The sequence below is a fragment of the Drosophila guanche genome, unplaced genomic scaffold (assembly GCF_900245975.1).
Source record: "Drosophila guanche unplaced genomic scaffold, DGUA_6, whole genome shotgun sequence".
NCBI lineage: Eukaryota > Metazoa > Arthropoda > Insecta > Diptera > Drosophilidae > Drosophila > Drosophila guanche.
Genome location: NW_022995784.1, coordinates 1 through 16380, shown reverse-complemented (window position 1 = coordinate 16380; position 16380 = coordinate 1). Strand labels below are relative to the sequence as shown.

At 46.2% G+C, this 16380-nt stretch overlaps 4 protein-coding genes across 5 annotated transcripts; 2 read left to right on the top strand and 2 right to left on the bottom strand.

The window, feature by feature from the left end:
• The first annotated feature begins 92 nt into the window (after positions 1-92).
• Positions 93-4192, top strand: LOC117591501 (type II inositol 1,4,5-trisphosphate 5-phosphatase). The gene is made up of 9 exons (XM_034284798.1): positions 93-685; positions 1062-1248; positions 1310-1571; positions 1637-1822; positions 1891-2223; positions 2291-3167; positions 3247-3433; positions 3504-3728; positions 3813-4192. The coding sequence occupies exons 1-9, from the start codon at positions 584-586 to the stop codon at positions 3983-3985; spliced, it is 2532 nt and encodes an 843-aa protein (XP_034140689.1). The 5' UTR covers positions 93-583; the 3' UTR covers positions 3986-4192.
• Positions 4193-7074: 2882 nt separating this feature from the next.
• LOC117591495 (synaptobrevin homolog YKT6) lies at positions 7075-8300 on the bottom strand. 2 transcript variants are annotated; one of them, XM_034284787.1, is made up of 3 exons: positions 8100-8300; positions 7949-8036; positions 7075-7831 (listed from the first exon to the last, which is right to left on the bottom strand). In XM_034284787.1, exons 2-3 carry the CDS (start codon positions 7951-7953, stop codon positions 7357-7359), a joined length of 480 nt encoding a protein of 159 aa, XP_034140678.1. In that variant the 5' UTR covers positions 7954-8036; positions 8100-8300; the 3' UTR covers positions 7075-7356. The 2 variants fall into 2 exon arrangements, with proteins under 2 accessions (XP_034140678.1, XP_034140677.1); XM_034284786.1 differs by having other exon boundaries at positions 7949-8300.
• A 367-nt stretch (positions 8301-8667) lies between these two features.
• On the top strand, positions 8668-10979 carry LOC117591496 (protein hold'em). The gene is made up of 3 exons (XM_034284788.1): positions 8668-9600; positions 9654-9810; positions 9907-10979. The coding sequence occupies exons 1-3, from the start codon at positions 8685-8687 to the stop codon at positions 10292-10294; spliced, it is 1461 nt and encodes a 486-aa protein (XP_034140679.1). The 5' UTR covers positions 8668-8684; the 3' UTR covers positions 10295-10979.
• Positions 10980-11760: 781 nt separating this feature from the next.
• LOC117591489 (sorting nexin-25) lies at positions 11761-16374 on the bottom strand. The gene is made up of 12 exons (XM_034284777.1): positions 16089-16374; positions 15751-15890; positions 15427-15523; positions 15227-15361; positions 14980-15156; positions 14746-14918; positions 14245-14651; positions 13459-14184; positions 13219-13413; positions 13006-13143; positions 12239-12922; positions 11761-12179 (listed from the first exon to the last, which is right to left on the bottom strand). Exons 1-12 carry the CDS (start codon positions 16172-16174, stop codon positions 11862-11864), a joined length of 3276 nt encoding a protein of 1091 aa, XP_034140668.1. The 5' UTR covers positions 16175-16374; the 3' UTR covers positions 11761-11861.
• Between the last annotated feature and the right edge of the window lie 6 nt (positions 16375-16380).

Genomic DNA, 16380 nt, shown 5'->3' with positions numbered 1-16380 from the left:
ATAGCCCAAAAGTATTTCGTGAGCTGAGCCAGTGAAATATCGATAGGCGAACTATTCAACAATTTTCGTCATCGCTGATTAATAAGTGGCAGAACGGCCTGTGTTCATGTGTCTGTCAGAGACAGCGTCCAGCGTCGATAACCGCCCTCGCCCGACGGAACATTAGAGGACCGAACCGATAAACCAAACAAGTCAGGAACAAACGGCTACGGATTCAAGCAAGAGTAGGGTCAGGACAGGAACAGAGTCCTCAAGTTGCAGTTATAATAGACGAAACAGAACGGAACGCCCATTTCGCATCGAAATTCAACTCCCATACGCCATACGCTCGACGTCGTTCTCACTTTTCGCTGCTGTTGTGGCTAACAGGCGCGCCAACTAAAAATAGAAAAGCAAACAACTATCCATTTCGAAGAAATTGCCCCAGCACAGCACAGCAAAGCTTAGAAGCCAAGTATTTTTCTGCATTGGGAGATTAAGAAGCGAAGAACAACGTCATAACCACATAGACCTGGAGCGACATCACAAACACAAATAAAATAACGACGGGTGTCAACCAAAGTACCAATCAATATTCCTGGCAATGGAAAGTGTTGGCGACCACGTTCCAAATAGACTGACAGGCGTTAAGTCGAGCCTCCAAATAGTCAGGGAGCGTTTCAAGGAAGACGAAATAATACTCTATGTAAGCCAAATCCAAAGCCAGAGAAAAAGCAAACCAACCCAACCCCAACCTAACCAACAAAAAAAACATGTCAAAGCAAACACAAACAATATCTCCAGTGACGATGAATAATTATCGGTTAGATGGCAGAGACGGGGCTTACGTGGTCATGCTATCCACTCAGTGACGAAAGATAGTTTCCAGTTACTCTCAAAAAGATAACAGAGCCCTTCTGTTGTGTCAGAGTAAACGTTAATTATAAATTAATTACCTCTAGTATTAATAAATAAGTATGAGAATCTGATGTGCCTGGTGATTATCGGAGCCGAAGGCCAGCGACCCTGAACCGCGTGGAAAGGCTCTGTAAGTCAAATGAAAATGTTTGTTTATGTTTCAGCTATTTGAGGCTTATCAGATCAAGGGACCCGAGGACGCCAATCGGCTACTGGCGCTAGTTTCGTCGGAGTCCGGCGGGACGTTTGCCATCATCTCGTTCTCCTTCGTGCGCACGCCGCTTACATCAGTGAATGAGCTGATCATCAACAAAGTGTTTGCCATCGATGAGAGTTTTCAGCTGCGACAGGGTGAGATGCAGGCTTTACAAATTTATTGAGATTTACGTACTTTTTCATCTGTTTCTCTCAGATTGCAAGGGGTCCATCACAGCGTACCAGTTTGACCTATCCACGGCCGAGGATGGACCCATCAAGTACTACTTCTATCCCAGCGAGAGCGCCAGCTATGAAGAGTTTGTGGCCAAAGTCATTTCCTGCAAGAGTTCCATGACCCAGAGCGACCCCGAAACGGTGCTCAACTTCAGATGGCTGAACGACTACCGCCAAATCGGCGAAGTCAAGCAGGAGTTGAAGAAGCGCGAGAGCGAGTACATTGTCTACAAAGATATTATGTGAGTAAAAATCCAACACATCACCAATTGATCCATTGACACATCTCTCTGATTTTATTTTGCAGCATATATTGCTCCACTTGGAACGTGAACAACAAACCTTGCTGCGACAACGCGGACGCCCTGCGATCGTGGTTGGGATGCAGCGAGCGGGCTCCTGACATCTATGCCATTGGCCTGCAGGAACTGGACACACCCGCCAAGGCCATGCTTAACTCCACTCAGGTCCAGGCCAGTGTAGCCCAGTGGAAGTAAGTGCCATGTCCCATAACCAGCAATCCAGTGTTCAATATCCTTTGCTCATTTTGCGCATTTCCAGCGAAAGAATGGTGCAGAGCGTCCATCCAGATGTCGAGTACGAGATCTTGCAGTACCACCGTTTAGTGGGCATCATGCTGACTGTGATCGTGCGCAAGCAGTTGCGCCAGCACATCCTGCACTGCCGCTTCAAATCAGTAGCACGGGGCGTTCTAAACACGCTAGGTAACAAGGGCGGTGTGGCCATCAGTTTGCAGTTGAACGAGGGATACATTTGCTTTGTTAACTCTCATCTGGCCGCTCATATGGGCTATGTAGAGGAACGCAACCAGGATTACAATGCAATTGTGGATGGGCTGCGGTTCGACGATGGCCGCACCATCAGCGATCATGAGTAAGGGATAACTATAAGCACACACACTGATACTCACACTCAAGTTACTCCTTTGTTACTATTGCAGCCACATCTTCTGGCTGGGGGACTTGAACTATCGCATACAGGAGCCGCCTGGACAGCAGCGGCCCGGGCCGCTGACGGATGCCCAGACGTACGAGCTGCTGCTACAGTACGACCAGCTGCGCCAGGAGATGCGCAAAGGCAAGTGTTTTGAGGGATACACGGAGGGCGAGATTAAGTTTCGGCCTACGTACAAGTACGACCCGGGAACGGACAATTATGACAGCAGCGAAAAGCAGCGAGCGCCCGCATACTGTGACCGCGTGCTGTGGAAGGGCACGCGAATCGAACAGCTGGCGTACAACAGCATCATGGACATACGACAGAGTGATCACAAACCCGTGTACGCCGTGTTTCGGGTCAAGATCAAAACCCGCGACGAGATCAGATACAAGCGCGTGCAAGAGGAGGTACTGAAGGCGGTGGACAAGCGTGAGAACGACAACCAGCCACAGATTAGTGTGGAGAAGACTGTCATCGACTTCGGACGGGTGCGCTTCAACGAGCCGTGCATGCGGGACTTCAACGTGTACAACAGCTGCCCACTGCCGGTCGACTTCAGCTTTAAGGAGAAGGACATCCACGACATATGCGAGAAGTGGCTGCAGGTGGATCCGCGAAAGGATAGCCTGATGATCGACTCGGCGCGTAGCATACGCATTAAGATGCTCGCTGACGTGCACACTATTAGGGGTCTACTCAAAAAGATTCGCAGCAGCGACAACTTCGACATCCTCATCCTGCACGTGGAGAACGGCCGCGACATCTTCATCACAGTCACGGGTGACTATCAGCCCAGCTGCTTCGGCCTATCCATGGAAACGATGTGTCGCACTGATCGCCCTCTTAGCGAATACTCACAGGAGCAGATCAAGCACCTGGTGAGTCTCTGTCCTTGGTCCTTAGCTGCGAAGGGTGATGGCAGAGATGTTGACTTATCCCTCCTCTATGACCACGTAGATGAATGATAACTCCCAGGAATATTGCGTGACGATGCCACGCGAGTTCTTTTTGCTGATCGACTACTTGCACAAGCAGGGATCCAAGCTGGAAGGGGGATTCCACACTTTTGAGTCGCGGAAATCTCTAAACACACACTTTAATGTGGTGCGCGACTGGCTCGATACCTGGTGCGACGAAGAGTTTCGTAAGTTCTGTTGATCTGTGATGTTTCTATCTATACCTGACTGACGCTTGATTTAATGATACGATTATAGCTGGAACTCCACAAAGCGCTGCACAGGCGCTTCTGCTTCTGCTGGACCTGCCAGAGCAACCGCTTCTGGAGCCATTTGTCGAGGATCTGTTGGCAAGCAAAAGCAAGTCAAAGGCCATGGACTATATAGCCCTGCTCAGTCCGCCGAAACGGAATGTCTTTATGCACTTGTGCATGTTCTTGCGCGAGGGAATCGAGTGCCAGTACTACGATCTGGATCTAGTCGGTGCGTCTTGGATTATTAATATTTGATTATTTAGTCTTTCTGTGTGATATGATAGATCGATTTCTCTGTATCTTTCATGCGCAGCTGTCACTTTTGGTCGGATTCTTCTGCGGAGTAGCGAGTGCAAGGCATGGCCGGACTACAAAATCCGCTGCAGTCAATTTATGCGGCTTTTTATCAAAAGCGACGGTGCTGATGTCTTGGTGAATAGAAATGAAGAAGCTGGAGCGGGACCTAGAGCCGACCTACCAGCATAGTTATTCAGTAAAATGTCGATACTTATCTGTATGTGTAGGGTTAGTGTATTTATTTTACTTGTTGGTACTTTTTTTGAACGCCCATGAGAAGGTTCCATCTGGGCGGGCATTTATGTGCGTTTCTCTGTTTAACATGTTACTGTTTATAAAAACACGTTCGAGATGTCCGTTGCGCGGCACCTCCTTATAAATGCTCTTCATTCCAAATCTCCCCTGGGTTATCTCTTTGACTTTTTTTTAATCTTAAGTATTTCTTTAAGCCAGACGAAGTCCCTAACTACTACGCAATTAACAAACACGGAATCAAGTCGCGAGATACGGAGGCAGTCTAGACTCCATTAATGGGTAGAGTTTGGCCGGCAGGCAGGAGAATCGAATAAGAATGAATGAATTTGAATTTCAGTTTCACTCTTCACAATCCTTTTCTGTCCAAATGCAAAAACTGATCGGGAGACCGGTTGTCGCAGGAATATCATCTGGAAATATACCAAATTGGCGAACGTACATTCCTACATATGTACATGTGCATACATGCAAATTATGAACCATTGTGTGCTTAGAAATGGATTTATGACATACGAGTATTTGATTAGATCCGCAAATTTCTCAAAGTGTCCCTCACGCCCTGCTTCCAGTTTTATCTGAAAATAAAATAATAGTGTGCTGGTCTAGGGAAGGGGGCCAGCTAAAGGAGCGTGTTGGTGTAAGTAGTGTTGTAAATGTATATGACAGATGAAGAAAAAATGTTAAATTTGACAAAACACCGCTAAGGTGCATATGTAGTACTGAGTGCCGGGTATAAAAGTTGTGACGCGTTAGAAGCGTCTCACACGTCCCTTCTCGTTAGTTTTCTTTTATCTTCAAAATGATTGGTTTGGGAGGTTTTCGCCATTTTGCGGGTACGGAAGGGGGCGGGGCTCCTTTAGGAAATACACTGGTTTCAGTGTGAGCATACAGCAGTCTGGGTGCAAAATTTGGTGGCTCTACCTCTTATAGTCTTTGAGAACTAGCCGACAAGCAAGACGGACAGACAGACATGGCTCTATCGACTCGGCTATTGATGCTGATCAAGAATATACATACTGTATGGGGTCGGAAACGTTTCCTTCTATGCGTTACATACAACCGTTATTCCCCACAAATACAGTATACCCTATTTACTCTTCGAGTACCGGGTATAAAAACGAGCACTACTTGTATTACGATGGTTAATTCTTTTAAACAAATGTGGGGGTGTTGGAGCTTTGCTTTCCCAAAGAAACCAATTCAGGCAAAGTGTTTTAGTCATCCACGATGACTCGGTTAAGGGTGTCATGTACTGGCTACTTGGCCGCTGCAAATATGGCTATTCTTTATTTTAAACAATTATTGAGATGAGTTTATAAACGTGACCCCAGAAAATAAATTAATAAAAAAAACAAGTAACGATTTGATCATTTTAAAAATCATAAAATTCTCCTTACTCACAATTGCAAGAGCTCCCAAAAAGCTATTTCATCAAGAAAAATTGTACTTATACATATGTATGTATGTACATATGTGCACTTCAAAATGATTTCCGGAGCGAAGCTGCCGTGACCCAATGGCTATAAAATATTAGCATTTTTTTATTGAGAAAAACTATTACGAACATTGTGTGAGACGCTTCGTACGCGTGACAAATTTTATACCCGGTACTCCGATACCGGTACTCTGTATTTACGCTTTGAGTACCGTCTATAATAACACTAATCGACAAAATCCAACTTTTCTTTCCGCTTCGAACCAAACCGAATTTTTCTGATAGATATCGGGCATTCAAATTTTTGAATGAATTATGGTTTTTTTTCTTTTGCAGAATTTTTTTAAAGAATTTTGTAAGTCTGGTATTGATTTAACGCTTTTTTAAGAGGTAGTGCTTCTATTCTTTCACATAACTTAAGTATCTTAAATCTGGTTGTAATACACTTATCCACTCTATAAAGCGTTAAAACCACTCATAAAGTGTACCCAAACACTTTGTGGTTTTCGCTGAAGGGAGCAGCACTCCCTTTGGCACTACCTCTAAAAAAGCGTGAAAAAATACAAGATTTTTAAAATTCTTAAAAAAAACGTTCTGCCATAGAAAAAACCGGGTACTCAGTACTACATCGGTTTTTTGTTACATTTAACACCTTACAATTTTACATTTTTTCCTTATCTGTCATCTACATCTACAACACTTCTCACGCCAACACGCTCCTTTAGCTCGCCCCCCTTTCCTAGAGCCACACACTGTAGAGTCCCGGCAGAGGCAGAGGAACACGAGAGGCCGAGGCCGCACACTGCAGAAGTGAATGAGAGAGAATGTGAAAAAAACAAATATAAGCTGCGGGACGGGGTGGGTTTAGCCGCGGCAGAGGCAGAGGCAGAGGAACGGCAGGGGCAGAAAGAATATGCAAAAAAACAATTTGGTGATCTAGATAGATATGGTCATTCTTTACAGAATGGCGTTTATATTTTTCTCATCTTATTTCTTGTCTTATTTATATTATCTTCAAAATTGTAGCTTTGTGAGGTTTTCACCCTTTTGCGGGGGCGGGGCTAATTTTTTAAATACACTGGTGTGAGCATACAGCAGTCTGTAGTCAGAATTTGGTGGCTCTAACTCTTATAGTCTCTGAGAACTAGTCGACAAACAAGACGGACAGACAAACACTCGGCTATTGATGGTGAACAAGAATATATATACTTTATGTGGTCGGAAACGTTTCCTTCTGTGCGTTACAAACAACCGTTATTCGCACAAATACAATATACCCTATTTACTCTTCCAGTACCGGGTAAAAAATTGTCATCAAACTATTTCTAAGGCCCATATTTTTTCATAAAAAGTTGGTCTGGATCGAAGTTACAAAATCGTGTAGAGTAGTGTAATTGGCGACGAAATGTCATCATTATCGCTGGGCTTTAAGCTGTTGCACGACATGGAAAATAGTTTATGTGCTATTTATGTATGTATATAGATTTGGATCATAGTTTGCATTGGTAAATTTAACATCATATTTTTATATTCATAGCATAAGCATACAGACAAGACGAGAACAATAGATGCCAAAATAGGCATTCGATTGATTATACATTGTACATACGTTTATTAGAAAGGGAGAGACTGCCAGGACAGTTTCATATTCATATATAGTAGCCGTAAGTAGTACACACATACAAATACATACATAAGTACATATGTATATGTACATATATACTTTTATGAAATTAACTAATTATTTTATAAAAACCATAGAAACTCTTGAATTTTCAGTATTATTTTAGTTTGTGATTTTGTTGATGTGCTATGTTAAGTGACTCCTACTTCTCTGGTATTCCTGATTGAGATGTGTGGGTGGGAGAGCTTAGGTGAAGCTGCAGCACGAATTTGTCTTTTTCGCTGTCTTGTAGAAGGCCTTACTCTGTATGGACAACTTTTCCGATTTGTTGACCATGTCGTCCAGCTTCTCGCCCCTCTCCAGTACAGCCTCAATTGTGTTCTTTAATATTATCGTTGTCTCGTCCAAATCATTCTGCATCTTTGTGAGCGGATCGGCCTCTACGGGATTCTGATATTTGGCCAAAAAAGCTGGCAGTAGGTCAAACGATATAGTGGCCTCCGTACCGTTGGGCCACTGGTCGGCGGACACTTTCGCCGTGAAATCATCGAGTATCTTTGTAATGAGTGTGTGAGCAACTCGGTGCGGATACTCATGATCGGCAATGAGCACTCCCGCCAGGTTATCGGCGCGCACATAGACATGACACATGTAGGCATCCTGCTTGACAGATTGCCTAAGCGCTGACTGTGTACGTTCCACAATCGTTTTCGATGCGAAGCTGCCTCGACATGAACGAGAATAAATGTTAGTGCGTAAGCGGAGGTCATAAGGGGGGTGGAAATTGCGCCGTCGCTGTGGCGCTTGGGGCACAATTGTCCGAATAAAAATTACTCACGTCATGAATTCATTAACGGTGCCACGTTGGAAAAACGAGAAGGACTGCAAGTCGGATGCTGTCTTGAGTATACGCGCTTCGCTGGCAGCTTTGAAGAAGACGCTCAATGCAAACAGCTTGACCATTCTTAACTCTTTCAGCGCTCTCTCACTGTGCGTGAAGTTTGCGAAACTTGTAGCTGTTTGCTGCGATCTTCCCCTCTGGTCTAACTCCGTCTGTGCTTATAGAGTTCTTCTAATGGGTAAGCTTTTAAATGTTTTGGTGGGTGAGTTTTTCACATGGGGCAGGAGCGGAGCACGGAAGTGACAATCAAAATCAATCCAGTTTACGCAGGGATAGGAGTGTTTTAGCTAATTGGAGATGATAAACCTACAACCTATCGGCTACCATCTCAATTACATCGGATACAATTGAATGCCTATCGATATAACAGCAATCCTATGTTGTTTTCTGGTAACGGCTTTCCAAGATCTCATCTCTTTTGTTTCCTAGTAAACAGTTATGTTCTAGTTTTAAATGATAAAAAATGTCGAAGAATTCTATAAATATGAGTGACACTGCAAGCACGTGGGGAACATAACCTCTACGCCAGGTAAGTATTGGAGCAAAGCTGTAACCAAGTTACATATTACGACGTGGCGATTTCCCCCTTGAAAGGCGGGTGGCCAAATAATTCCCCTCTACCTAAGGGTAGAGCGGTAACTTAAAACCTCAAAAAAAAAAAAAAAAAAAAAAAATGTCGAAAAGCCAGAAGACAAGGTACTTTCGACTGGCTGAAATGCAGCCCACCATGACTAACTTTTCGGCCGCTGTTCTGATCATATCCAAATCGTCGCCAAACTTATTCCTGGACAAGCTCAGTGCCAGCGAGCGTGGTGTTTTTACGCTAACGGTACGCGACTCCATAAGCCACATTACCAACTGCAAGTGCTGGGGCCAAAAGTCATTCGTCGATAAGTATAACGCAATGCTGCACATTGGCGACATCGTGGACATTGTCGGGGCAAAGGTGATGTCGCTTTCCATACCTCGTGAGCCGCGTTATCAGCCCCAGGCCACTCTGTCGTGCACATTAACGGTCAACGAAGGGTACGGTCATATTGTGCGGCACGACAACGACGACTTACCCACAATAGAGACCCTGCAGCAGCTCATCCACAAGCCTCACAAGCCTCTTGGCTCTACCCTTAATCTGGTCGAAGCTTGCTTGGGCATTAGGCTTCACGAAAGGAATCTTAATGCATATGTGGACCTACTTGTGGTTGTGGCCGCGGTTCGTCCAGTGCGCGAGTTGAAGCGTAAACTTTCCCAAAGCTATGCGAAGGACAACGGACCACTTCAATGCCTCGAACTTATCGTGATGGATGCCAGTTGCCCAGATGGAATTTTGCTCTCCCTGTGGCATGCGGAGTGGATAAGGCGCGCCAAGCACTGGCAACCACGAAAGACCGTCCTGCACCTGATTGATGTGCGTATCTCCTATTCGGACTACTATCGCTGCCCAGTGCTCAACCACGCCAACTGTACGCTTCTCTACGAGGATCCGCAGGCCGCCGGCGGCGACTGTGATGCGCTACTCTCGTTTGCCACCTCTGTGCTGCCTATGAGCTTTGACCAGTCAGATCAAACAGACTTGGCGAATCTACCGAGAGGTAAGTAGCAACCGCAATTAGCGTTATTTGGGTCTAAATATTGCGTTCGACAGCTTGCCAAATCCAAACAAAGATGACAACAAAACAGATTTACTCTCGAGTCGAGGGTGAGCTGAGCAATGCAGAAACCGATCGGTTTACGGCTGTGCTCTATTGCATGGTCTCCAAGTTCGACATTGACGGATATTCCATGAACACCAGCAAGAAGTGGCAAGTAGCATATAGAATTTCCATGGTCAGCTGGGCCTGATCTGACATGATCTCTAGTCTACTACTAATATATCTACTTAATTGCTTTATTTTTAGCACAACATGTCAACATCTTTTCCTACGAAATCAAAGCGATTGTATCAGAGAAGAATGTCAATTGTCGTTCTCACTGGAATCCAATGGGCCAAGACATTCGAGCTTTATCAACATCAATATTCAGTTGTCCGATCAAACGGGGACGTTGGTCGAGGGTCGTCTGAGCGGGCACGTAGCCGAGCGTGTGTTGGGCATCAAAGCGAACGACTTTCAGCGGCTCTCAGAAGGTGCGAAAATTGAGCTCAAGTGGCGCTTTCTGCTGAAGTACTTTGAGGTGAAGCTGCTCATAAAGAAACAATCAGCCATGCGCAAGAATATTGGTGTGCTTGTGGTGGACATGCAAGCAATACCGCTTAACAAAATGATAGATACATTTTCCGTGTTCTAGTAGTGCCCAGGAGTGGAGATACTCTAGAGTGGTACCCTACATACATAAATAGCGAGTTTTATTACACATTTCCACATAAAATTGTTTAAATTACGTAAATAGACGAATTCTTGTACGTACGCATTTGCGATTACTTACGTTATAAAAAAGCGTGAATGGGGGTGGAATGAAGTGTGGGATTCGCTTCTATCTTGTTCACGTGGGTTAGTTGGTAATGACTACAGTAGGTGGTCGGATCTATAAGACAGTGTACAAAATGAGTGTATTATCGTAAGCTTACAAACCGAATTACCACTGTGGGTTCATTAATAGATTTAAATGAATCATCAATAAGATGCACCATCATAAGGAAAATAAGTTATTCGATAGTAGTTGGTCAGTTAATACAAAAGAAATCATTTCAATCTTCTGGCCGACAACTGTCTTATAGTTCGAAAACGTACATAAAACATATTATGCATAAACGATCACGCCGAGTGTGTCTAATTTAACTATAAACAACGATTTGGTACAACGCTTAATACTGACCTACATAAATGGTATGTACATATGTACAGGCAGACTGCCATACACATAACGAAACGAATTACGCTTGCAAACAAAATCAAAAATATACAAACATATAAGGACAAATGCAATTCAATAGCATTGGGAGACTGGATATTGGGAAAGTGATTCTGTGCCATAAAATACTCGATTTTTCTATAACTATTGCACCTAATTCCTCAATCAGCTACACCGCCTGCATCCATTCCATCAAATATAAATATAGAGAGCATTAACATATCATAAAAAGCGTAACACTTAATAAATGAAAAAAAAAACCAAGAAGGGACGTGTGAGACGCTTCTTACGCGTCACAACTTTTATACCCGGCACTCAGGACTACATCTGCACCTTAGCGGTTATTTGTCAAATTTTAAATTTTTTCTTCATCTGTCATCTACATCTACAACACTTCTCACACCAACACGCTCCTTTAGCTCGCCGCCCTTCCCTAGACCCACACACTGCAGACCGGAAGCCGGAAGAGGCATCGGCAGGGGGAGGGCAGCGGCAGGGCCGAGTGAAGCAGAAGCAGTGTGAATGAGAGAATGTAAAAAGAACAACAAAAGCTGCGGGACGGGGTGGGCTTAGCCACTGCAAATTAATTTCTTCATTGTGGCCATTATTATGATCCAATCGGATCCCAATCTGGTGATCTGATAGATATGGGCATTCCCTACGAAATAGCTTTTTAGTTTTCTTTTATCTTCAAATTTGTAGGTTTTCGCCCTTTTGCGGAGGCGGAAGGGGGCGGGGATAATTTTTGAAATACACTGGTTTCAGTGTGACCATATAGCAGTCTGGGTGCATAATTTGGTGGCTTTAGCTCTTATAGTCTCTGAAAACTAGCCGACAAACAAGACGGACGGACAGACGGACGGACGGACAGACAGACATGGCTCTATCGACTCGTCTATTGATGCTGATCTAGAATATATATACTTGGTGGTATAAAAAAAGCAATACGAGTGTGCTTCTACTTGGAGCTGCCTGAGTTTGCAGGATGCCCCTTCTGCTGATTCTACTGATGATGATGGGATCCCTGATGATAGTGGGACTGCGCTTGACTGCCACCTGAAGCCGACGATGTGGACAACGACAGCGATGTCGATGACAATGATGCTTGCTGGTGATGGTTTTGAGAGGCGATGCTCTGGCCGCTTCCACTGCCATGGCTCAGGGGTAGGGAGGCTGCTGCTGTGGCGGCTGCTAGTGCTGCTGCAGCAGAAACAGCTGCAGCCCCCGCAGTAGCTGTGTTCAGCTTGGTGCCATTGCTATTGTTCACTCGAAGCTGCCGGATTTCGGGGAAGAACTCAATCATGAGTATCTCCAGTAGGTCCTGGAAGAGTGGCACGATAATGGTGACCGATAATTACGGCAATGCATAAAAAAACTTACGTAGAAGAGCTGCTTGTTATAAGCGGGGTTCTGGAGCGCCTCAAAGACCTTGAGGACGCCTCGCTTGGCCGCCTGAGCCCCCACCAGATTACAGAGCACCTCGGGTATGTGGTCGGTGAGCAGAGCCTTGGCCGCCGTGCTGGACATCTCCCGCATGTCGTCGGAGCGCGCAGGATACGCGGAGGCGAGGACACCGCCTGGCCAGAACGATTTCAGTATGGCTGAGAAGTAGTTGTGCAGCATAGACTCCTCAAAGAGATAAGTGATCGATTCGCGGATCTGTCGATTAATCGTCCGGCCGTACGTGATCTGCACAAAGGAGATAATGCTCTTGCGCAGCCATTTGAAGACGCCGCCCATGTCGAATATCTCGCCCATGAGAGCGTACATGGGCTCTGCTATAGAGTCCTTGCTGTCTATGTCGGCCATCAATCGACTGGCATCGATACCGGACTCTCCGTCTAGGTATGTGGAGATGTCCTCGTCGTCGCGCTGCAAGCCCCAGAACGGATCTGTCGCCTTGCTGGATTCGTGAGCCTTTCCAGCGTCGCTCTTAAACAGCGTGGAGAGCGAGAACTTTGACTTTTTGGGCGAGGGCAGCGTCTGCTTCAGGTGGTCTGAGCTGGGGCTAAGGAACGTATAAATAGCCTCGCTGCAATTTAGATGATCGTCTTCGAGTATGAACTATTTCCACAAATATACAAACATATTAAGAAATTTTTTGTAGATTCTAGAGGCTAGTAGATCAAAGGACCTATCAATCTTACATTAATAAACTTTTGGATTTGTCCCTTGGCCTTCTCCTGGCCATGCCGATCCGTCTTCAGGAAGAAGAACTTGAAGTTGGTGGGTAAGTCGAGTGTCTTCAGATTCGAACTCACGTGTCGCAGTTTTCGTTGCAGCTCCTGTTGGGGAAGATATGTGGAAAGAGTTAGAGACTGTGAAAGATAATCCCTCCGTGGTCTGAATGTCCCGCCTACATGGACTTGATTAAGGGATCGCATGACCACCCAGCCGCTGGATATGCCCGAGGGCCGTTTGTGGGGCTTGGCGCTGCTGCTGTCCCCATTCTTTGCCATTGTCTGCGGGGGAGCGTTAATGTCCTCGTCCACATGGACAAGTATCATGAACTGCAGCGACTCTTTTTCATCAGAAACCTGTGCCGAGAAGGAAAACTATAATGATTTAAGTCGAACCATCAGATTCCACAGTCTTCTCACCTCCACACTTTGTATGGTGGCCTTCCACTTGCCTAGATGCTCGGTCCAAGCGTCGGTTCGCCGGAGATGTGCCTCCGTTTGACGCTTCTCGCTCTTCAGCCACTCCATCTCCTTCTCGAGTATGGATAGAACCTTAGACTCCGGCTTGACTGAGTACTTAAGGGCGTCCAGGGCCTGATTTTTCTTGTCAATGCGCTCCTGTATCTGCTCCAGCTTCCGCCGTGCATACGACGTGTGGGCGGCGACATCGATGGCCCTGCCATTGAGACCATCAGTGACTCTGGGGTGCTCGTCGTGTTGATCGGATACACTCCCAATTGCGGGGCACTCCATCAAGGTGGGATCGATGAGTTCGTTCGAGTCCAGCGCCAGTTTTAGCTGGCGGTACTGACTGCTGAGCACAAATGGTGGATAGTACTTTTCCTCGAGAGTGAGTAGGATGTTGCGCTGGATGTCGTAGAAGATGTCCGGCTCGGCATCCCCCAAAAGAAAGGTCTCGATCAGCTTGCGATCGTGCTTGTCGATCTGGATCTCAGACTTGGGTACTCGGATGTACGTGTAGAATACCTCCGTGCCCAGTTGGTGGATAGCACTTTTGTGAGCATGCTTGATCTCCTCCACGGAGAGGTAGAATCCGACCAAGGCGCTAGCCTTCAGCGGCTCCAGGAACAGGGTGAAGAACCTGCGGCCCACGGTCGTGTTCAGTATTTCCTCTAGCGTCAGATCCTTCAAAAATACAGACACATGTATGTACACATGTTTTTATATTGGGGCATTGTCACTTACTATGTCGCTAGAGTAGTTGCCGTTACAGCCAAATTTCGCCAGATTCTTTTCGCACTCGGCCTTGGCCAAGATCAACTGGCGGACGTAGCGCTTGAGCCGCACGGCCGCCGTCAGCTCAGATTTGGATAGGGAGTGGTCCTCATGGTCCGGATCGAGACCTTTGGCACGTTGTAAGTTCTGCATGGTTGTGGCATGCATCAGGTCGTTCACGATGCTCTTGCGGATGAGCGAAAGCTCCTCCAGGCTTCCCGAGTTGTTGATAATCTTGAGGAAGTCCTCAAAGCTGGCCGCATACTCATAGCTCCGCTTGTTCATCGCCGCCGCAGCCAGTCGCGCTTCGATGTTCTGCACCACCTTCTGGTTTATGTAGTCGGGTGCGGTGAGCATGTTGATCATGGGAAAGAAGACTGTGAAGGTAAGAGATTGCAAATGCGAAATAGCGAATGTATTTAAAAATGTTCATTCTGGTAAACTGATGAGCAGCTTTAATTGTGAGCTTACTCTTATAGGATAAGATTTCGCTGAGCAACATCTTGAGCGGTGGAAGGGAGTAGCCGCGTGGCAACAGCAAGATCACCATAATTTCGCACAGCTTGCGCAGAAACTCCATCTCCATGGCCTCGTCGGACAGGTAGGAGTTTTTGCTGAACACTGGCGCCGTATTCGTCTCGGCCCTGTTCGGAAAGAGTGGGAGTTGAGTGAAACAATCCATCGAAATACTCGATGGTCACTCACGCTCGAGCCTCGGCAATGCGAATCTTTTCCAGGTGGACGGTGACGCGATTCACCATGTCCACGGCTATGATCTTGGCGGGATCCATTTTGCTGGCGCGCTCATGGATCTTCTGTATGGCGTTCCACAGATCCTCACGCACCACATCGTTGATTAGCTTCGGCTTCGTGACCACGTAGCTAAAACAGTTCATAAAAGGATGGGCGAGGTCACTCTCGGGGTTAATAGGGGATACTGTGGGTTCCTTACCCCAGCCAGGGCAGCATGAAGTCGCGAAGAACGTATTCGATTATCTGCTGCAGCTGCAGATCGACTGTTTTGCCAAAGATCAAAGGTAAATTCGATGGATTCTTGATGGGCTTTGGCAGATCGAAGATGGTGCTTCTGCAAGGATTAAGAAGCGGGAATGGATAATGGATCGGATAGCATCGATGAATGTCCGCACTCACTTTGTGGCATTGTAAAGAAGTTTGGAGGGCAATCGACTGGGCCTAGCCGATTCGTTGGTGGTGAAAATATAATGTATGTAGACGGTGCCGGCAACAGCTATGCAAGAGATAAGAGAATCCGATCGTTATTAGATATTTGGTCTTTTAATTAACTCTTCGGTGTTCGTTGTTCGTTTTTGGTGGGGTGGGGTCAGATCCATTCAAAATTGATCCGATGACCGGTGTCCAATGAGTCACCCATTTAATCTACCTTGACTGGGTAGGATGGGACGGAATACCACATGGTTCCACTAATGGTGGCCATTGATTGTCACTGTGCCTTACCCGAAAACACCAAAACGAGGGAGTAGACGACGAAGGCGAAGAACAAGAAGAACGTGGGATAATACCAGATGACAGCCAAGAGCGTCAGCGTGATGCCGGACAAGATAATCCTCCAGTTTAATTGCAATGCACGTAGAAAGCTGCAGCGAAAGGAATCAGAATCAAATCAGCACACGAGTCTCTTAATAAACATGCCAGTCGACCGCTCACATATCAACATGCTACACCACCCATTTACATAGGTGTACCTAGGAACAGGAACAAAGCAAAATTCCAGGTAATATTGGATACGTACACGCAAAGGATGCACGAGCCCACTCATCCTCACCCAAACTCACCGGGTTGCCAAGAGCGTAAGCCGCTGTGTGGGCGTTGCTGGCGGCTCAGGCTCGATGGGAAACAGTGGCAGGCGGGGACTCGCCATTGTTGTTGATGTGGTGTGGGCTGGCCTGGCGCTTGATATTCAGTGCGTTGTCGGACCACAACTGGCCGTTCCCGCTTTGGCCGTTGCTGTCACTGCCGCTGCCACTGGCACAGGCACTGGCACTCTCGTTATGCGTTGCGCTCTACTGTTTTGTAATTGTTGCTCGCCCTTTTTCGGATCTGAATATTTGATGAGTTCTTAACATT

Excerpts from the sequence above, each read along its gene's own strand:
- LOC117591496 (XM_034284788.1), top strand. The coding sequence starts at position 8,685 with ATGTCGAAAAGCCAGAAGACAAGGTACTTTCGACTGGCTGAAATGCAG. Across the intron at positions 9,601-9,653 it reads CTTGGCGAATCTACCGAGAG|CTTGCCAAATCCAAACAAAG; the intron begins GTAAGTAGCAAC and ends TGCGTTCGACAG. Across the intron at positions 9,811-9,906 it reads ATGAACACCAGCAAGAAGTG|CACAACATGTCAACATCTTT; the intron begins GCAAGTAGCATA and ends CTTTATTTTTAG.
- LOC117591489 (XM_034284777.1), bottom strand. The coding sequence starts at position 16,174 with ATGGCGAGTCCCCGCCTGCCACTGTTTCCCATCGAGCCTGAGCCGCCA. Across the intron at positions 14,652-14,745 it reads CGAAATCTTATCCTATAAGA|TCTTCTTTCCCATGATCAAC; the intron begins GTAAGCTCACAA and ends TTACCTTCACAG. Across the intron at positions 12,923-13,005 it reads AAATCCAAAAGTTTATTAAT|TTCATACTCGAAGACGATCA; the intron begins GTAAGATTGATA and ends TTGTGGAAATAG.
- LOC117591501 (XM_034284798.1), top strand. The coding sequence starts at position 584 with ATGGAAAGTGTTGGCGACCACGTTCCAAATAGACTGACAGGCGTTAAG. Across the intron at positions 1,249-1,309 it reads GAGTTTTCAGCTGCGACAGG|ATTGCAAGGGGTCCATCACA; the intron begins GTGAGATGCAGG and ends TGTTTCTCTCAG. Across the intron at positions 3,434-3,503 it reads CTGGTGCGACGAAGAGTTTC|CTGGAACTCCACAAAGCGCT; the intron begins GTAAGTTCTGTT and ends ATACGATTATAG.
- LOC117591495 (XM_034284786.1), bottom strand. The coding sequence starts at position 8,073 with ATGGTCAAGCTGTTTGCATTGAGCGTCTTCTTCAAAGCTGCCAGCGAA. Across the intron at positions 7,832-7,948 it reads ACCGTTAATGAATTCATGAC|CTTCGCATCGAAAACGATTG; the intron begins GTGAGTAATTTT and ends ATGTCGAGGCAG.